The sequence below is a fragment of the Hordeum vulgare genome, chromosome 3H (assembly GCF_904849725.1).
Source record: "Hordeum vulgare subsp. vulgare chromosome 3H, MorexV3_pseudomolecules_assembly, whole genome shotgun sequence".
In the NCBI taxonomy this organism is placed as follows: domain Eukaryota; kingdom Viridiplantae; phylum Streptophyta; class Magnoliopsida; order Poales; family Poaceae; genus Hordeum; species Hordeum vulgare.
In genome coordinates, this window is record NC_058520.1 from 28499520 (window position 1) to 28514189 (window position 14670).

The 14670-nt window shown below is 45.9% G+C and overlaps 2 protein-coding genes across 2 annotated transcripts; one reads left to right on the forward strand and one right to left on the reverse strand.

Moving 5' to 3' along the window:
- The first annotated feature begins 632 nt into the window (after window positions 1–632).
- LOC123439398 (cytochrome P450 84A1-like) lies at window positions 633–2995 on the forward strand. Its single transcript, XM_045116115.1, has 2 exons — window positions 633–1605; window positions 1938–2995. Exons 1-2 carry the CDS (start codon window positions 667–669, stop codon window positions 2607–2609), a joined length of 1611 nt encoding a protein of 536 aa, XP_044972050.1. The 5' UTR covers window positions 633–666; the 3' UTR covers window positions 2610–2995.
- Window positions 2996–10831: 7836 nt separating this feature from the next.
- Window positions 10832–13347, reverse strand: LOC123442753 (chaperone protein dnaJ 20, chloroplastic-like). Its single transcript, XM_045118884.1, has 2 exons — window positions 12389–13347; window positions 10832–11295 (listed from the first exon to the last, which is right to left on the reverse strand). The coding sequence occupies exons 1-2, from the start codon at window positions 12848–12850 to the stop codon at window positions 11155–11157; spliced, it is 603 nt and encodes a 200-aa protein (XP_044974819.1). The 5' UTR covers window positions 12851–13347; the 3' UTR covers window positions 10832–11154.
- Window positions 13348–14670: the final 1323 nt, after the last annotated feature.

The window sequence follows — 14670 nt, forward strand, 5'->3', positions numbered from 1 at the left end:
AGCCCATGTGTGGTAGACTCTTTTCTAGCCACATATCCAGTGCCTTATCCATCCACCAACCGCTCTTCTTCCTCCACCAGTTCTTCTCCTGGCCACTGAAAAAGCTTGGAGAGCATGGAATGAAAAGCTTCAATCCATGAGACAAAGCTTCAATCCATGAGACAAAGCTTCAATCCATGAGACAAAGCTTGTTCGGCGGCTCCAGCGAACAAGCCGACGAGCAGCTCCAGCGAGCGGCTCTGACAAGCGCGCCGACGAGCAGCTCCAGAGAGCGGTTCCGACGAGCATGCTGACTTGCACGCCGACGAGCGGCTCCGACGAGCGTGCTGGTGAGTACGCCGACGAGCAAGCTAGCAGGAGGCGGTGAGAGCGAGGTGAGGATTTTTTTTTCTGGATCGGACGATTTCATGTACATGTATCTTACGCTGGGGCGTTGACCGGTCGTAACGTCTGCGCCGGCACGCCGACCCAGAGGGTTGCCCATATATAAACCCTCCATGACGAAGAAAATTTATATAAAGCCGGCAGGCCGGCATCCTCAACTTCTCTCCTCGGTTCTACCCGAAAGCCGTTACTCCTAAAAACCAAACAGTAGAATAGAATACCCCAAGAGAAAAACACAAAGAACTAGAGCTTCTAGTTCGGTCGAGTATCAGGCTATCAGCAATGGTAGACTTGACCAAGATCGCCATGGAAATGGACTGGCTCCAAGATCCGCTGAGCTGGCTGTTCGTTGCCTCCGTGGTCTTTGTGGTGCTGCGGCTGCGCCGGCGGGACAGGGCGCCGCCTCTGCCTCCAGGGCCGAACCCGCTGCCGATCGTCGGCAACATGTCAATGATGGACCAGCTGACGCACCGGGGTCTCGCGGCGCTGGCCAAGAAGTACGGCGGCTTCCTCCACCTCCGCCTCGGCAAGGCCCACGTCTTCGCCGTGTCTACGCCGGAGTACGCCCGGGAGGTGCTGCATGTGCAGGACGGCGCCTTCCTGAACCGGCCGGCCAGCATCGCCGCCACCTACCTCACCTACGACCGCGCCGACATGGCGTTCGCGCACTACGGGCCCTTCTGGCGCCAGATGCGCAAGCTGTGCGTGATGAAGCTCTTCAGCCGGCGCCGTCCGGATACGTGGCTCGCCGTGCGCGACGAGTCCGCGGCGCTCGTCCGCGCCGTGGCCCGGCGGAGCGGCGAGACCGTGAACCTGGGGGAGCTCATCTTCAACCTCGCCAAGAACGTCACCTTCCGCGCCGCGTTCGGCGCCGGCGACGGCGGGAAGCAGGAAGAATTCGTCGCCATCCTCCAGGAGTTCTCCAAGCTCTTCGCCGCGTTCTGCATCGGCGACTTCATCCCATGGCTCAGCTGGGCGGACCCGCAGGGCATCAACGTGCGCCTCCGCACCGCGCGCGCCGCGCTCGACCAGTTCATCGACAAGATCATCGACGAGCACATGATGAGGGGCAGGAACCCCGACGACGCCGACGCCGACATGGTGGATGGCATGCTTGCTTTCCTCCCTGAGGCGAGGCCCAACAAGACCGCCGGCGACGGCAGGGAAGACCTGCAGAACACGCTCCGCCTCACCCGTGACAACATCAAGGCCATGATCATGGTTCGTATATCGAAACTTCCATCAATTATTTACTGCCATATATACTATGCGCCAAAAACACAGTAATTTTCTAAGAATTACTCCTAGTTTAGTTTTATTCAACTCTTTAGCTCCCAGATCTGGACATCAAGATCCGTGTAGAATTTTTGTTTTACATACAAAACGCTGTTTATTTGTTGATGTCATAAGACCGGACCGAGTGCATTTAAAACCTCAAAATTCAAAAGTGCATGTATATATGGGAAACTAAGATGAATTTGTTAGTACTAGTACAGTATGCTTTTTAAAATAAAATGTGCATGTATATGTATGTATGTATGTATGTACTGCAGGACGTGATGTTTGGCGGGACGGAGACGGTGGCGTCGGCGATCGAGTGGGCAATGGCGGAGATGATGCACTACCCCGACGACCTCCGACGTCTGCAACAAGAGCTCGCCGACACGGTGGGTCTCGACCGGAACGTGAACGAGTCGGACCTCGACAAGCTTCCCTTCCTCAAGTGCGTCATCAAGGAGACGCTTCGATTGCACCCGCCCATCCCGATGCTCAACCACGAGAATGCCGAGGACTGCGTCGTCGACGGCTACTCCGTGCCCCGGGGCTCCCGTGTCATTATCAACGTCTTTGCCATCGGCCGTGACATCAACGCGTGGAAGGACCCCGACATGTTCCGACCTTCACGGTTCATGGCGGGGGAAGGGGAGGCCGCCGGGGTCGACTTCAAGGGCGGGTGCTTTGAGTTCCTGCCATTTGGGTCCGGCCGCCGCTCGTGCCCTGGTATGGCGCTCGGCTTGTACTCGTTGGAGCTCGCCGTCGCGCAGCTCGCCCATGGGTTCAACTGGGAACTGCCCAACGACATGAAGCCGTCGGAGCTCGACATGAGTGATGTCTTCGGCCTCACCGTTCCTCGCGCCACCAGGCTCTGCGTCGTGCCCACGCCTCGACTTACCTGCTCTTTGGTTGCTGATGATGATGATGATGATGATGCGCGCCAGGTGTGATGCCATACGCGCATGCATCTATTATTTTTTTTTTTTGAAAGATCCAGCTGCTGGCTGGCATATATTAAGATAGCAGAAAGCATGGCGGGAATAAAAAGGGTGGGGTTGATCAAAAGATCAAAAGGACATAACAGGAAGAAATCGCGGAAAAAATGCTGAAAAACAGGAAAATCTGGCGCAGACTTTGTACTCCTCACGTGATTTTCCCGAACGGGTGCTCTAGGAAAACTGCTCCAGCTTGCCTCCAAGATTGGAGAGTTGTGGAGATGGAGGTGGATATGCTCGCGGCTCTTGCTGTTTTGTTTCTGAAAGTGCACTCATTTCTTTCTTTCCAGATTTCTGATAGAACGAGGACGATCATTGTCCTAGCTCCTTTTTTGTATTCTGGTCTTGCCTTGCTTATCATGCTCAAGCTAGCACCGAAACATGGCTCACCGTGGCGGAGCCTGCCTCATGTCATCGTCAAAGAGCCTAGGGCGAGGACCTGAGGGGATCTCCTACTCATCGCTAGCTAGCGATTGGGACAACCCACTATAGAAATAGAGACATGTCTCTTGTTTTCCTCTTGATTTTCGACTTTCTGGCTGGTTTTCTCCCAAGGACATCGACCACAATAGAAAGATAGTAAAAAACGTAGAGTTTAAAGATGTACTAAATTTCAAAAAATGCAAATGAAACTGAAAAATGTTCATGTTTAAAAAAGCATGAATTAAAAATATCCAATAATAGAAAGAAAAAAAGTTCTCTTACACAAAGTAGTTTCGAATTTTAAGAAATATTTTCACTTTTTAAAACAAAAGCATGAATTTAAAAATAATAATGTATACAATAGAATTTCTAAAAATATACAAAATTTACTTTTTTTAATAACGAAAAATAAAACCAAAAAAAGAACCAGACCATAGTGGAGAACAAGAGGGAAAAAGGATAACCTGAAAAACCCATGATAGTACGTGCCTAACAGAGAAAATGGAAAAATGGGATGTACTCGCTCCGAACAATAAATGGCCTGACCCATAGCGTTACCCTGGTACGGTTGCTCCATAGAACGTCACAAAGTGTTGTATTGTACGGGGGTGTGGCTATGTCTTGAGAGCAATTAAGTAAGGATGTGGCTAGACAGCACATGAACGCTTGATGGACTCCTCGAACACACCCACCATATTAAAAAATGGGCATGGCTAGGGAGCGTCCACGCGCTCGTTCGCTTGATGGCAAACATTTCCTTTTACGAAGGAAACCACGTGATTTTTTTTATGACTGCGTGATTCTCTAACAAACAAAGATCTAAAAAGGAAATCAATCAACATCTATGTGATGGGCATTTATTTGAGGTTTATTTTAAAAAATACTTTTGATTCGAGTGTCAAAATTGACATCCATTTTCATTGTTGGATTTCTCATGAGGAGTTTTTCAAAACTAGATAATACATTTCGTCGAATTTTTTTGTGAGCAACTTTAGATGCAATGGAGGCAACTTAGTGATATAGAGAAGCAACTTCTTCTTTTTTGGCCTAGTAAGACCGCCAATAAAGTTGGTTTGTGTAAATGAGAAAATTCACACAAAACATGAGGCACCTTTAGTGCTACATACAAGCAACTTCACTACATTATGTGTGCCTTTGGATTTTTCTAACATTATCTCGACTTTCCTATCATCGTTGTTCAGTTGCCTATGGTTGATGATTAGTTACCTATTGATGATGATTAGTTGTCTATTGTTGATGCTTCGCTGTCTATAAATACCATGAAATTGCCTACTATTGATGCACATTTTGCGTGCTATTGGTAATTAGCTGCCTCCCATTACTGCTCTGTTGCCTAACTTTGTAAAATAGTTGCCTACGGTATTGTGAAGTTGCTTATCTTCTCTAAGTTGCCTACAAACACTCTGAAGTTTCCTACCGGTGATGCCTAGTTGCCTACCAGTGCTATTTCAGCTGCTTACAAAACATTGAAAGTTCTCCATGAGTGTTGCAAAGTTGCCTATCTATGAAACATGGTTGCTTACCATACCGAAAAGTGTTGTATGCAACTAAGGATGATGTTAAGCTACTCGCTAGTCATGACAGGCAACTTAGGATAATGTTAGCATGTCTCAAAAACTAAGTTGCTTACAAAACTATCAACTCGGAGGCGAAACTAGTTATGGTAGAGTACTTGCTAGCTTTGGTAGGAACTTAGAGGCAAAACTAGTAAACTTGGTAGTCATGGTAGCCAGGTTTGAAGTTATTTCTGATGATAGGAATTCATACTACGCACACTAACAAAAAGTTGCTTTCCTATAGCACTAAAATTATCTCCATGGCATCCAAAGTTTCTCTAAATAAAATTTCACCGAAAGATACTCATATGGGATCTAGTTTTGCAGAACACATCACAAGAAACACAACCGTGAAACTCGATTTGAATTCCAATGTTCAAATCAACAGTTACAGATTTTTAAGTTTTTTGTAACCCCGAATAAATGCATTCACGTGGGATCTTGCTGAAAATTTGTGGGGCCGGAGGGTGCGGGGGACCAGGTGCTTTTCTTTCACGTTAATTCATCTATGTAAGCCCCACAATGGGTTTGGTTTTAATTCAGTCTCCTCGGTCGAATGGCTAAGATAGTGTGCGCTCGCAACAATGGAAAAGTGCAGGTGCACTTTCTAGCATTTGGGTTAGAAATTTGATGTGACATGTTATCCTAGCCTATCAAAAAAGGAAAGTACATAGTTTTCCATCCTCACTTTACCTCACCCTAGAGAGACCACTTGCATTTATTTGGGGTTTCAAAAAATTTAAGAAGTCATAACTTTTGATCTAAGTGTCATAATTTAGATCCGATTTTATTATTGGGTTTCTTTCGACGAGTTCTTCAAAACTAGATCTCATATGAGTAGGTTTCGACAAACTTTTTTTTGAGCAAATTTTTATGCTATAGAGACAACTTTAGTGCTATAGGAAAGCAACTCCTTGATCAATTGACTAGATTCACCTCTAGGCCGCCTACCATAAGGACAACTTCAATGCAGATCACCAAATAACCCCAAATGTCGGGATCGACCTCTGTAGACACCTTTAACCATCCATTCGAGGTAACTTAATATCGGAGGAGGAAACCATACCTGCCTACCACGAACCTAACACATCATCCACCATCTTCCAGATGTCGCCGATGCAGGCCACATTCTGCATACCTCCCAAGCTCCGCATCGGTTTTGGAGCAAATTAGGTCGCAATGGCAGAGCCTGAGGACGCAGATCCACCACGCGGCCACACCATCCTTAGTTGAATGGACTGGTTTCCAAATCCAACCCCAACGGAGATCGCCTCGTCGGGCAAGGATCTTAAAACATTTTATTCGACATCGCCATCATCACTGTTGAAGCCAATATGATGAACAACCCAAACCCTACAAGCTACTAATGTCTAAAACGATCCACACGCGTGGATCCGACAATCCCCCTCACCACCGACAATCGAGGTCATCGACGCAGGGAAGCCGCCGGAGGACGGCATCCCTCTTGCGACGGCGGAGGCTAGATATCTTTTCTTTATTACCTTTAAAGAAAGAAGACTTGGCTATCTAGTGCTCACAATTTGACAGTAGGACTCAGGATCGGATCCCAGTGTGCACTTTATTATTTTTCATCTTCCTATGTTGACATGTGGGGTTCCTGCATCTATTGTACATTCACATAGTGCCATGTGTATCACGGGGCATAGTCAAAACCATATGTGTAATGTATTCTCAAGTTTCGGGACCGTATTGTAGCATTCCGCGAGTTTGAGGATTGTTTTATTACGTGCCAATTAATATAAGGACCATACATGTAATGTACTCAGGTTTGGGGAACTGAAAGGTCATTTTTGGTGGCCTAGGAGTACGCCAAGTAGTCCATTCAACCGTCGCCACATGTCGTGAGTTGGGGAAAGTGAAAAGAATGGGATTTCAACCCTCTCTACACAAAATTCTACATAGGAGTATCACCTTGACCCGCTCGGTCAGTTCTCGTACATAACTTATCATGGAAGATAAGCTGAGTGAATAGCGAGTTTTCTTATTCCTGTCATACACATACGACCACAACCGCTCGGGTGTTCCATAGTTCCATGCACCCTCTACATTTTATTTGGCTTGTCAACAAAAGGTCAAGCTATTCAACAAAGTCCAAGATGGTCAACAAAAGCCAACCATTTTCAAGGAAATCAACATAAGTCCAAGACAATCAACAAAAGACCAAGCAATTTTTCATGTCACATGTTAAAGAAGAAGACAAAATAAAAAGATCAAACTCAACAATGAAGACAAGAAGATCAGAAGTCAGAGACTAGATGACGTGCAACTAGCCAAAAGCCCATCTATGTAGTGATGAAGTGGAGTGTTGCACCATGGACCATAGACGAGGACGTCAAGCCTCTCGAAACGCCTATATGGACCGACCCACCTATTTGTTAATCAGTGTCACTCGCTTGATGCGATTATTATTATTATTTCTCACGTTGATATGCTCAGCTCGGCTCATTATCGTTCTACTGCTCCGACTATCAGTTTTTTTGTTTTCAGAATTTTTGTTAATTTGTTTTTCAAGATTTTTAAAAAATATCAGGAATTCAAAAAAATATTCATGAATTTTTGAAAATATATCAATAAAAAAATTCCAAATTTTTTAGAGCAAACGTGATTTTTTTACATGACAAGAAAAGGAAGGGGGGAGTACACCCAGCAGCAAAGCATGAAAAGAAAAAGGAAAAATCAAACCAAAAGCATCACTTTTTAGGGTAACCACAACGGCAGTTCCTAGTTCCTATTCGGCGCTTAGGTCGGTGTCTAGCGACCTAGCGCATACCCCTAGTGTGCCTGTCCACAGGATGGGCCGGCCAAGTCTGTTTTTCTTTACCCGGTTTTGGAAAGGTTCTAGAACATTCTATGAACCGTTTTTTCCTTTTTATTCTTATGATTTTTATTCCAAATTTCTCCATTTTTCTATTTTTCATTTTCCTTTTAAATTTTAAATTTCCCTTCTTCTTTTTCATGTTTGCAAACATCCTTTCCATTATTTGGATTATATTTTTACAAAATTGGGTACTTTTTTAGAGATTGTAAACATTTTTGAATTTGTGAATAATTTTTATGACACCGTGAACAATTGTTAAACTTGTGAAAATTTTAAAAATATCCGAACATTTTTTTGAAATTGTGAACGATTTTTAAAAACTTGTGAACATTTTTGGAATCTGTGAACATTATTTAAATGGATGATAATTTTGCTGAATTGGTAAAGTTTTTTTGAATTGATGATCATTTTATTGAAATGGTGAACCTTTTTTGAATCAATGAACTTTTTTGTTTGACAAACACTTTTTTTGAATCAGTGTTTTTGCCCTTGACCATGCCCGAAAAGACCATTGCCGAAGGCAGCGCCAAGGAGATGTCCGGTGCTCGGGACATGCGGCCTGGCGAGAAATTGTTTGACACCCCCACCTTTGACTACTCTTCATGGACTAATGGGTCAAGCTTTATCATACTACCTCTCCTACATACCACCATCAGTGGTACCCTTAGTCATTTGTCAAGGCGCTCCCCCTTTATAAGGCCATCATGGGCATGTAATTCGGTCACTCTCATCATGTTAATAAACTTGAGGGGAGGGCACTAGAGATTTTAGAGTTTGCTCCCAAGACACTCAAGGATCGAGTCATAGATGTTGCATCGCGATTCAGATCGACAATAGAGATCTCGGCCTACTTCCAAAACACTCTAGGGTCAAGACTGTTATGGCGTATCGCAACTTCGACCCACCTTGACCGGGAGTTTAGGAGAGTGTTTCAGGGAGTCGTGTCATGACTCAAAGCGTGTGACGGTCCATCTTATTTTTTTAATACAATACAAACGTTCATATACACGCGCATACGTTCATCTTTATAAACGTACGCACACATATCCCTTATAAGCATTTTTAAAAGACCGAACCGACATATCATCTTAAGATTTATGAACTTACCATAGACGCCTCGTCGTCGATAGGAACGTCTCCTACCACTGAGAGCGCATCGTCAAAAATCCTGAAAAAATCCAGAAATAATCTAAGCACCAGGATTTAAACCCTGATAGGTTGGGATACCACTGTCCCTCTAAGAGCATCTCTAATAGCTGCCCTATATAGGGCAGTGTGGCATAAAAACTGTCATATAGGGCAGAAAAGAGGCAAAAACGTGCTCCAACAGTTGCCCTATCTTCATCAACTGCCTTATATTTTTTACAACACTGCCCTAAATTTGACCCAACTGTTGCAAATATACAACACTTGTGTGGCTGCCCTATTTACCCAACGACGCGCGCGCGCAGCCCAACTGCCACCCGAAAATTTCCCAGCCACTCCCGCCCCCGACCCCGCCGGCGCAAATCCGCCGCCGTCGCCGCAAATCCGCCGCCGTCGCCGCAAATCTGCCGCCCGTAGGCCGCGCCCCTGCCCAAAATCCGCCGCCCGTCCACCGCCGGTCCCTCCCGCACCTCGCCCCCGCCGGAATACCACTGCCCATCGCCGGAATCGTCGATCTGCCGACGTCGTCGCCGCTGTACGAATCCGGGGCACCGACGCCGATTCTGCCGCCGCCACGACCGCGACGACGCTCGTACGCTTCCCCTTGGCCGCCTGCAACACCCAGCGACGGCAGCAGCAGCTAGGAGAGGCTTGCTCCGGCGACGCAGCTGCCACCCACCAGCCCGGCCGCCCGCAAGGTGTTCGAGGTAATGTGTATTCAACTTTTTGTTTGATTTTTGTGATCGTAGTTTAGGATTGCACTTTTTAATATGGTCTAGTTTGTTTGTAGATGGTTTTGATTGAGGATTCATCCGATGAGGAATACGATTTGGAGGATGAAGAAGACATTGCTTTGATTTTGCTTTTGCACAAGAGGAAGAAGCCCAAGCACGGAGGTCCGGTCTATGGCAGTGAGGTGATTCGGAGGGAACGCATTGATGCCGACAACAAGCTCATGTGCACTTGATTATTACTTCTATGTGATGAAACTTGCTATTTGTGTGTTGATTTGTGAACAACTTTGTGAACCATTTGATGAACTATTGTTGTAATAATTAGTACTATTGAATTATTATTTGTTTGAATTATATTTTATCTTATTTATCATATTTTTTATGAGATATATGTGCAAAGATGTAGCAAAATAGGAGTAAATTGTTTTGCAGCCGTGCCCGATATAGGGCAGCTGCTGGGGCGGGTGCTGCTTTATCTTGGGCTGCTGGTAAAACGACTGCTGTTTTGCTGTCCTATATCTCGATTTTGCCTGCCCTATAATTGAAAAGAGGCTGCCCTATATATGGCATCTGTTAGAGATGCTCTAACCATATTTGAAAAACAGCATTGTGTAACACCCTCTCTAGTGTTTTATGATCGCCCTAGTAAAGATATCCCTAATTGAAAATCAGATACAATATGATTTTAAAATAGAACAACACTGAAGATTAATCGTCTCTTGACAACTCAAAGATGAGCGTTGATGGTGTTGCCTCGCCATCCCTCTCACGCACGCGCATGCATCTCCGTTGAACATTTCTTTTTTCTTGCTAGCTAGCTGAAGTTGTTATCCAGTTCTTTTCTTCCACGGTGGAGAGAGGTGCTCTGCCTATTTCCTGATGCTCAAAAGATATACTCCCTTAGTCCCTTCATTCCTAAATATAAATCTTTTTAAAGATTCTACTATGGACTACATACGGAGCAAAATGAGTGAATCTGTACTTTAAAATATGTCTATATACATCCATATGTAATTCATATTAAAATCTCTAGAAAGACTTATATTTAGAAACATAGGGAGTATACTGCATAGAGAAAGACTCCACAATCTGAAAAATCGTGTGCAGATGAACAAGTCAAACCGTCAAAAACAGTTAAACCATATAAAGGATACTGCATCTTCACTCCATCCATAGCTAAGTCCAGTGACTCATCAACTACAATCCACAAGCCACATCCAGAAGGATATCCATCAGCCATCACCAACATGACTCCGCCTAACGGGTGGCATCCAGAAGTACACTGCAAACAAAAATATCAACACCATCACTCACTCCAGAGTCCACACCACTCCTCTATCTGAAACCACTGAAAGAATATCCACGCGCGTATGGCTTCCCTTCTTTCTTTCTAAATACCAACCACTGAGAAAACACAACACAACACATCAACCGGAGAAAATTCCACAGGTCAAATCATCAGTTCGAAATACGACTAGCATTGATTATTTTCATCTCGTTATATTTACATTTCATCAGGCAAGATTCAAGGAGGAGCAACAACATAGGGTTCAACATGCAGCACGGCACCTACTAGAACTATGTATGCTGTGAGCTATGTATGGTAGTATGGTTTAACATGCATCAGGCAAAGACTCAAGCAGTAAGCTAGTGCCATGGCTGTACTCCGGTCCTAGCCATATGCTTCTTAATCATAGCCTTTCTAACTTTGCTACTCAAAGGTATAAACAGTTTAGATGCTACGGACGGCTAGTGTGTATGGCGTGTCAGAGGATCAACTGTCACGACTGTTCGGCCCTTCTTCTTCGCATCTGAGCTCCCCAGGATAGGTTCTCTTCTGCGTCCTTCACCGTGCTCCGCTTCTTCAGCTCGGATATTTGGCCTTCCCAGGACGTCCTCCATCCAGACTTCTCTTCCTGCTCCTGTGGTATGGTTCACAAAGGCGGGAAGTTAGTGGCGAGAAAGAGAAAGCTCTACAGCAAGTTGGAACTTGGCAAGGAGCATGACACAACGATGGTTGACAATTGCCACGGACATTGTTAATTCAACATCATCAACAATGATGCGAAAAGAGACATCACCAAAGATAGCTCACTCCTGCAATTCTCATCCATACACTTGGGACACCGCTTTCCAAATTATTAATCATTTTAGATTTCTTGTCAAATCTGACAACACCAAATTAACAAATCTCACTCATGCGGTTCTTTCTTTTTCTTCTGCAAATCATTAACACGAAAATGACTTGTCTAAATCCTCCTGAACAGACACCAACCATCATCATGCCACACACACATATCTTTTGCATCCGCTGAATTCATTCATATTTGTATATAACATCGTATACGGGAGGGTTTCTGTATTTCTTGTTATGTGTGTTTGTGATTGAATGGTTATACGTCAAGTATATGGAGTAGATAGTGGTCAAGCACCAAATATTGGTTCTAAACTAGAAGATCTCCACTCAAGTCTCGGCTCCTTAGCTGTAGAATACTCCTTGATTGACCGGCCAGGCATCTCAAGCCAGGCTGGAACGCCACATGCATGATATGCTAAACTATGAGCTTACAGGCGTCTTAACTGAATAATTAGGCCAGCACAGAGTAATTGGGGTGCTCTGTTGAGGAACCTTTGTTAAAGGTAGCGGTGAAGATTAGCCTAAAATATACTGTAAGTAATTAGGAGTTAACACAGGCTAAGCCTGGATACATGATTTAGTAACTACTCCAGTAGGAGCATCAAAATGTGAAAGCCCCGCTGCAACAAGTTCATTTGTAGAATCACCCGATGTCCAACTAGTTTGCAGAGGGTGCAGTTTGAAGGATCAATTAATAAGATGACGAGCTGAATTAAAACCGCAGGTGGATTCAGTCGCGGTCAGGAATCTGAGGGGGGCAGATCACGATGCGGACAATTTCCATCCATCCATCCATTATCATCCGCAGACAGAAAAGAAGAAGCGACAGAGATATTGGTGACGGGGGAGACAGACAGACAAGGGCGGGTGGGGGGTACCTGGTGGTAGAAGGCGGATGCGTCGTGGCGTCGCGCGGCGGGGGAGAAGGCGAGGCGGCAGACGCCGCGGGCGAGGGCGCGGTCGTAGGTGGTGCGGCGGCTGGGGTCGGAGAGCGTCTCGTAGGCCTCCTGCACCTGGATGAAGCGGCGGGTGTGCTCCTTGGCGGCGTCCGGCGGGGACACGTCCGGGTGGTACTTGCGCGCCATCCGCCGGTACGCCGCCCGCACGTCCTCGAAGGTGCTCCCCTCCGCCGATATCCCCAGCAGGTCGTAGAACGTCGGCTGCTTCTGCTGCTGGTCCGCCGTGGCCGTCCGCGCGGCCCCTCCGGCCGTGGCTGACGACGCCCGCGCCCGCGTCGACGCGCGGGGAGGGAGGGGCCGGAACCCCGCGCGGCCGCCGCCGCCGCCGCCGGCGACAGCACCGGCGAAGGCGGCCGCGGGGGACGCTGCGAGGTGGGGCATGTGTGATCTGATCTGCGCCTGAGCTTGGCCGTGCGAGCAGAGAGTGGTGGTAGTGGTGGTGGTCGGATTTTTAATCAGGATTTAGGAGAGAGGGGGGCGTGGAGAAGATATACATATTAGGGAGAGAGATCTCCTCCAACGAAAGAAAGATATGTGTGGGGTCGCTTTCCGGCCGTTTGTCCATTCCTTGCCACCACCTTGTTGGTGGTGTGTTGCACCGGAGCCAGCAAAATCGTCAAGAATTACTGTTTTGCATTTGAAACCAAGCAAGCCAAACAGTTATATGTGCTGCGGGTTCCGCGTTGGATGCCGTGCACACATCCGGGTCCGGCAGTAGCTTCCAGAAGCCATGCATCGGTGGCTGTAAATTTTTCTCCATTTTTTCCACTTTTAGAAAAATAGAGGAGATAGAGGAGATTATACGTCGACTCTTGCCACACGTCTGGTCCTTTTTTTGTCCCGCACAAAGATCGTCCAATCTGCCCGGTCTTATCATCTCTGACCGACTTGGACGGTATTATTATTATTATTATTATTAGATCCATCCATCTTGCTTCTCTTCCGTCCTCGTCTAGTCAAGCTGCTGCCGAACCACCCCTAGTCAAGCTGCTGCCGAACCACCCCTAACGACGCACCCAACCATATGTGGAAACGAACTTGGACAACTTTACGAATGTTGACTTGGCCTGATTTGATCTGAACGGGAAAAAAAATACAGACCAGCGCCTTAGCTTTAAGCGGTAAGGTTACGTAGGTCTAGATTTATTGTATGAAAACGACACAAAGCCAGGCGTGCATGCCCCTAGCTAGGCCATGTCAAACGAACGTTGATTGCCCACAAGCAACCCATCAAGGAATTACCATTGGTCAGGTGTGCACGCATCACATTCGTCCAAGAAATGTGCTTACACGACGATAAGACGTCGACGCGTTAATCATGATCCTCGCTCTTGAAAATGCCTAAACTATAGACAATGCGATTACATATATAAACCACACGTGAAACAAAAGGATACGCATACATACAGGCATGCATATTTAGACCGTGTCAACAAACATTCTTAACCACAAACGACCTTTGTGCAGGGCAAAAAGAGTTAGTTACAAAGTGCATAAATATATTTGAATTTTTTTTTTAAAAAAAGGGAGGGAGATAAGACGGCGACATGTTGTCATACACGGATATTATTCTCGGCGTCCATCATCCCAGGTTCCTTTTAAATGATTCACATGCACATCAACGGGATCCGATATGCCCTCCATTCGTCCACATTGTTATTTCAGGGCTCTCTTAGCCGCCTTCTACACAGTAAACAAAGCAACCCTCATCGTGTAACTGGAGAGGGATTAACAACGCGGCTCTCAGCTTGGACACAGGAAAAACATTTATGCTCGATGGAAACGAGGGACGACGCTTTGCCGACCACGACTAGATTCAATCAAATAATCCCAAATGCCCTAGTACCCTTTTAACAGCGGATGGAGGTCAGCAAGTACATGAGCCAATGAGCGTTGCTGATTGCTTGGCTGATGTCAGTCAAGTATCTGACACTCGGGCCTAAATATCCCTATTGTTAATGGTCAGGTATATCTAGTATAACCAACTATCTCGCAATAATTCATACATCAATCCGGAACCCAGCACCATATTGCCAGGGATGAATCCAAACAACAAGTAACTCGATGGTAAGATTTAATTTGGTAATCTTGTCAACTGGTAATAAAATACAATCAAAACTACGGTCTAGCAGGACAAACTCGCTATGTTCATTTATCCATCTTTGTCGGAACAAGGAAATACAAGCAACAAGGAAATACAA

Coding starts and splice junctions, on each gene's coding strand:
- LOC123442753 (XM_045118884.1), bottom strand. CDS start 12,850: ATGCCCCACCTCGCAGCGTCCCCCGCGGCCGCCTTCGCCGGTGCTGTC. Junction 11,296..12,388: donor CATCCGCCTTCTACCACCAG/GTACCCCCCACC, acceptor ACCATACCACAG/GAGCAGGAAGAGAAGTCTGG.
- LOC123439398 (XM_045116115.1), top strand. CDS start 667: ATGGTAGACTTGACCAAGATCGCCATGGAAATGGACTGGCTCCAAGAT. Junction 1,606..1,937: donor ACATCAAGGCCATGATCATG/GTTCGTATATCG, acceptor TATGTACTGCAG/GACGTGATGTTTGGCGGGAC.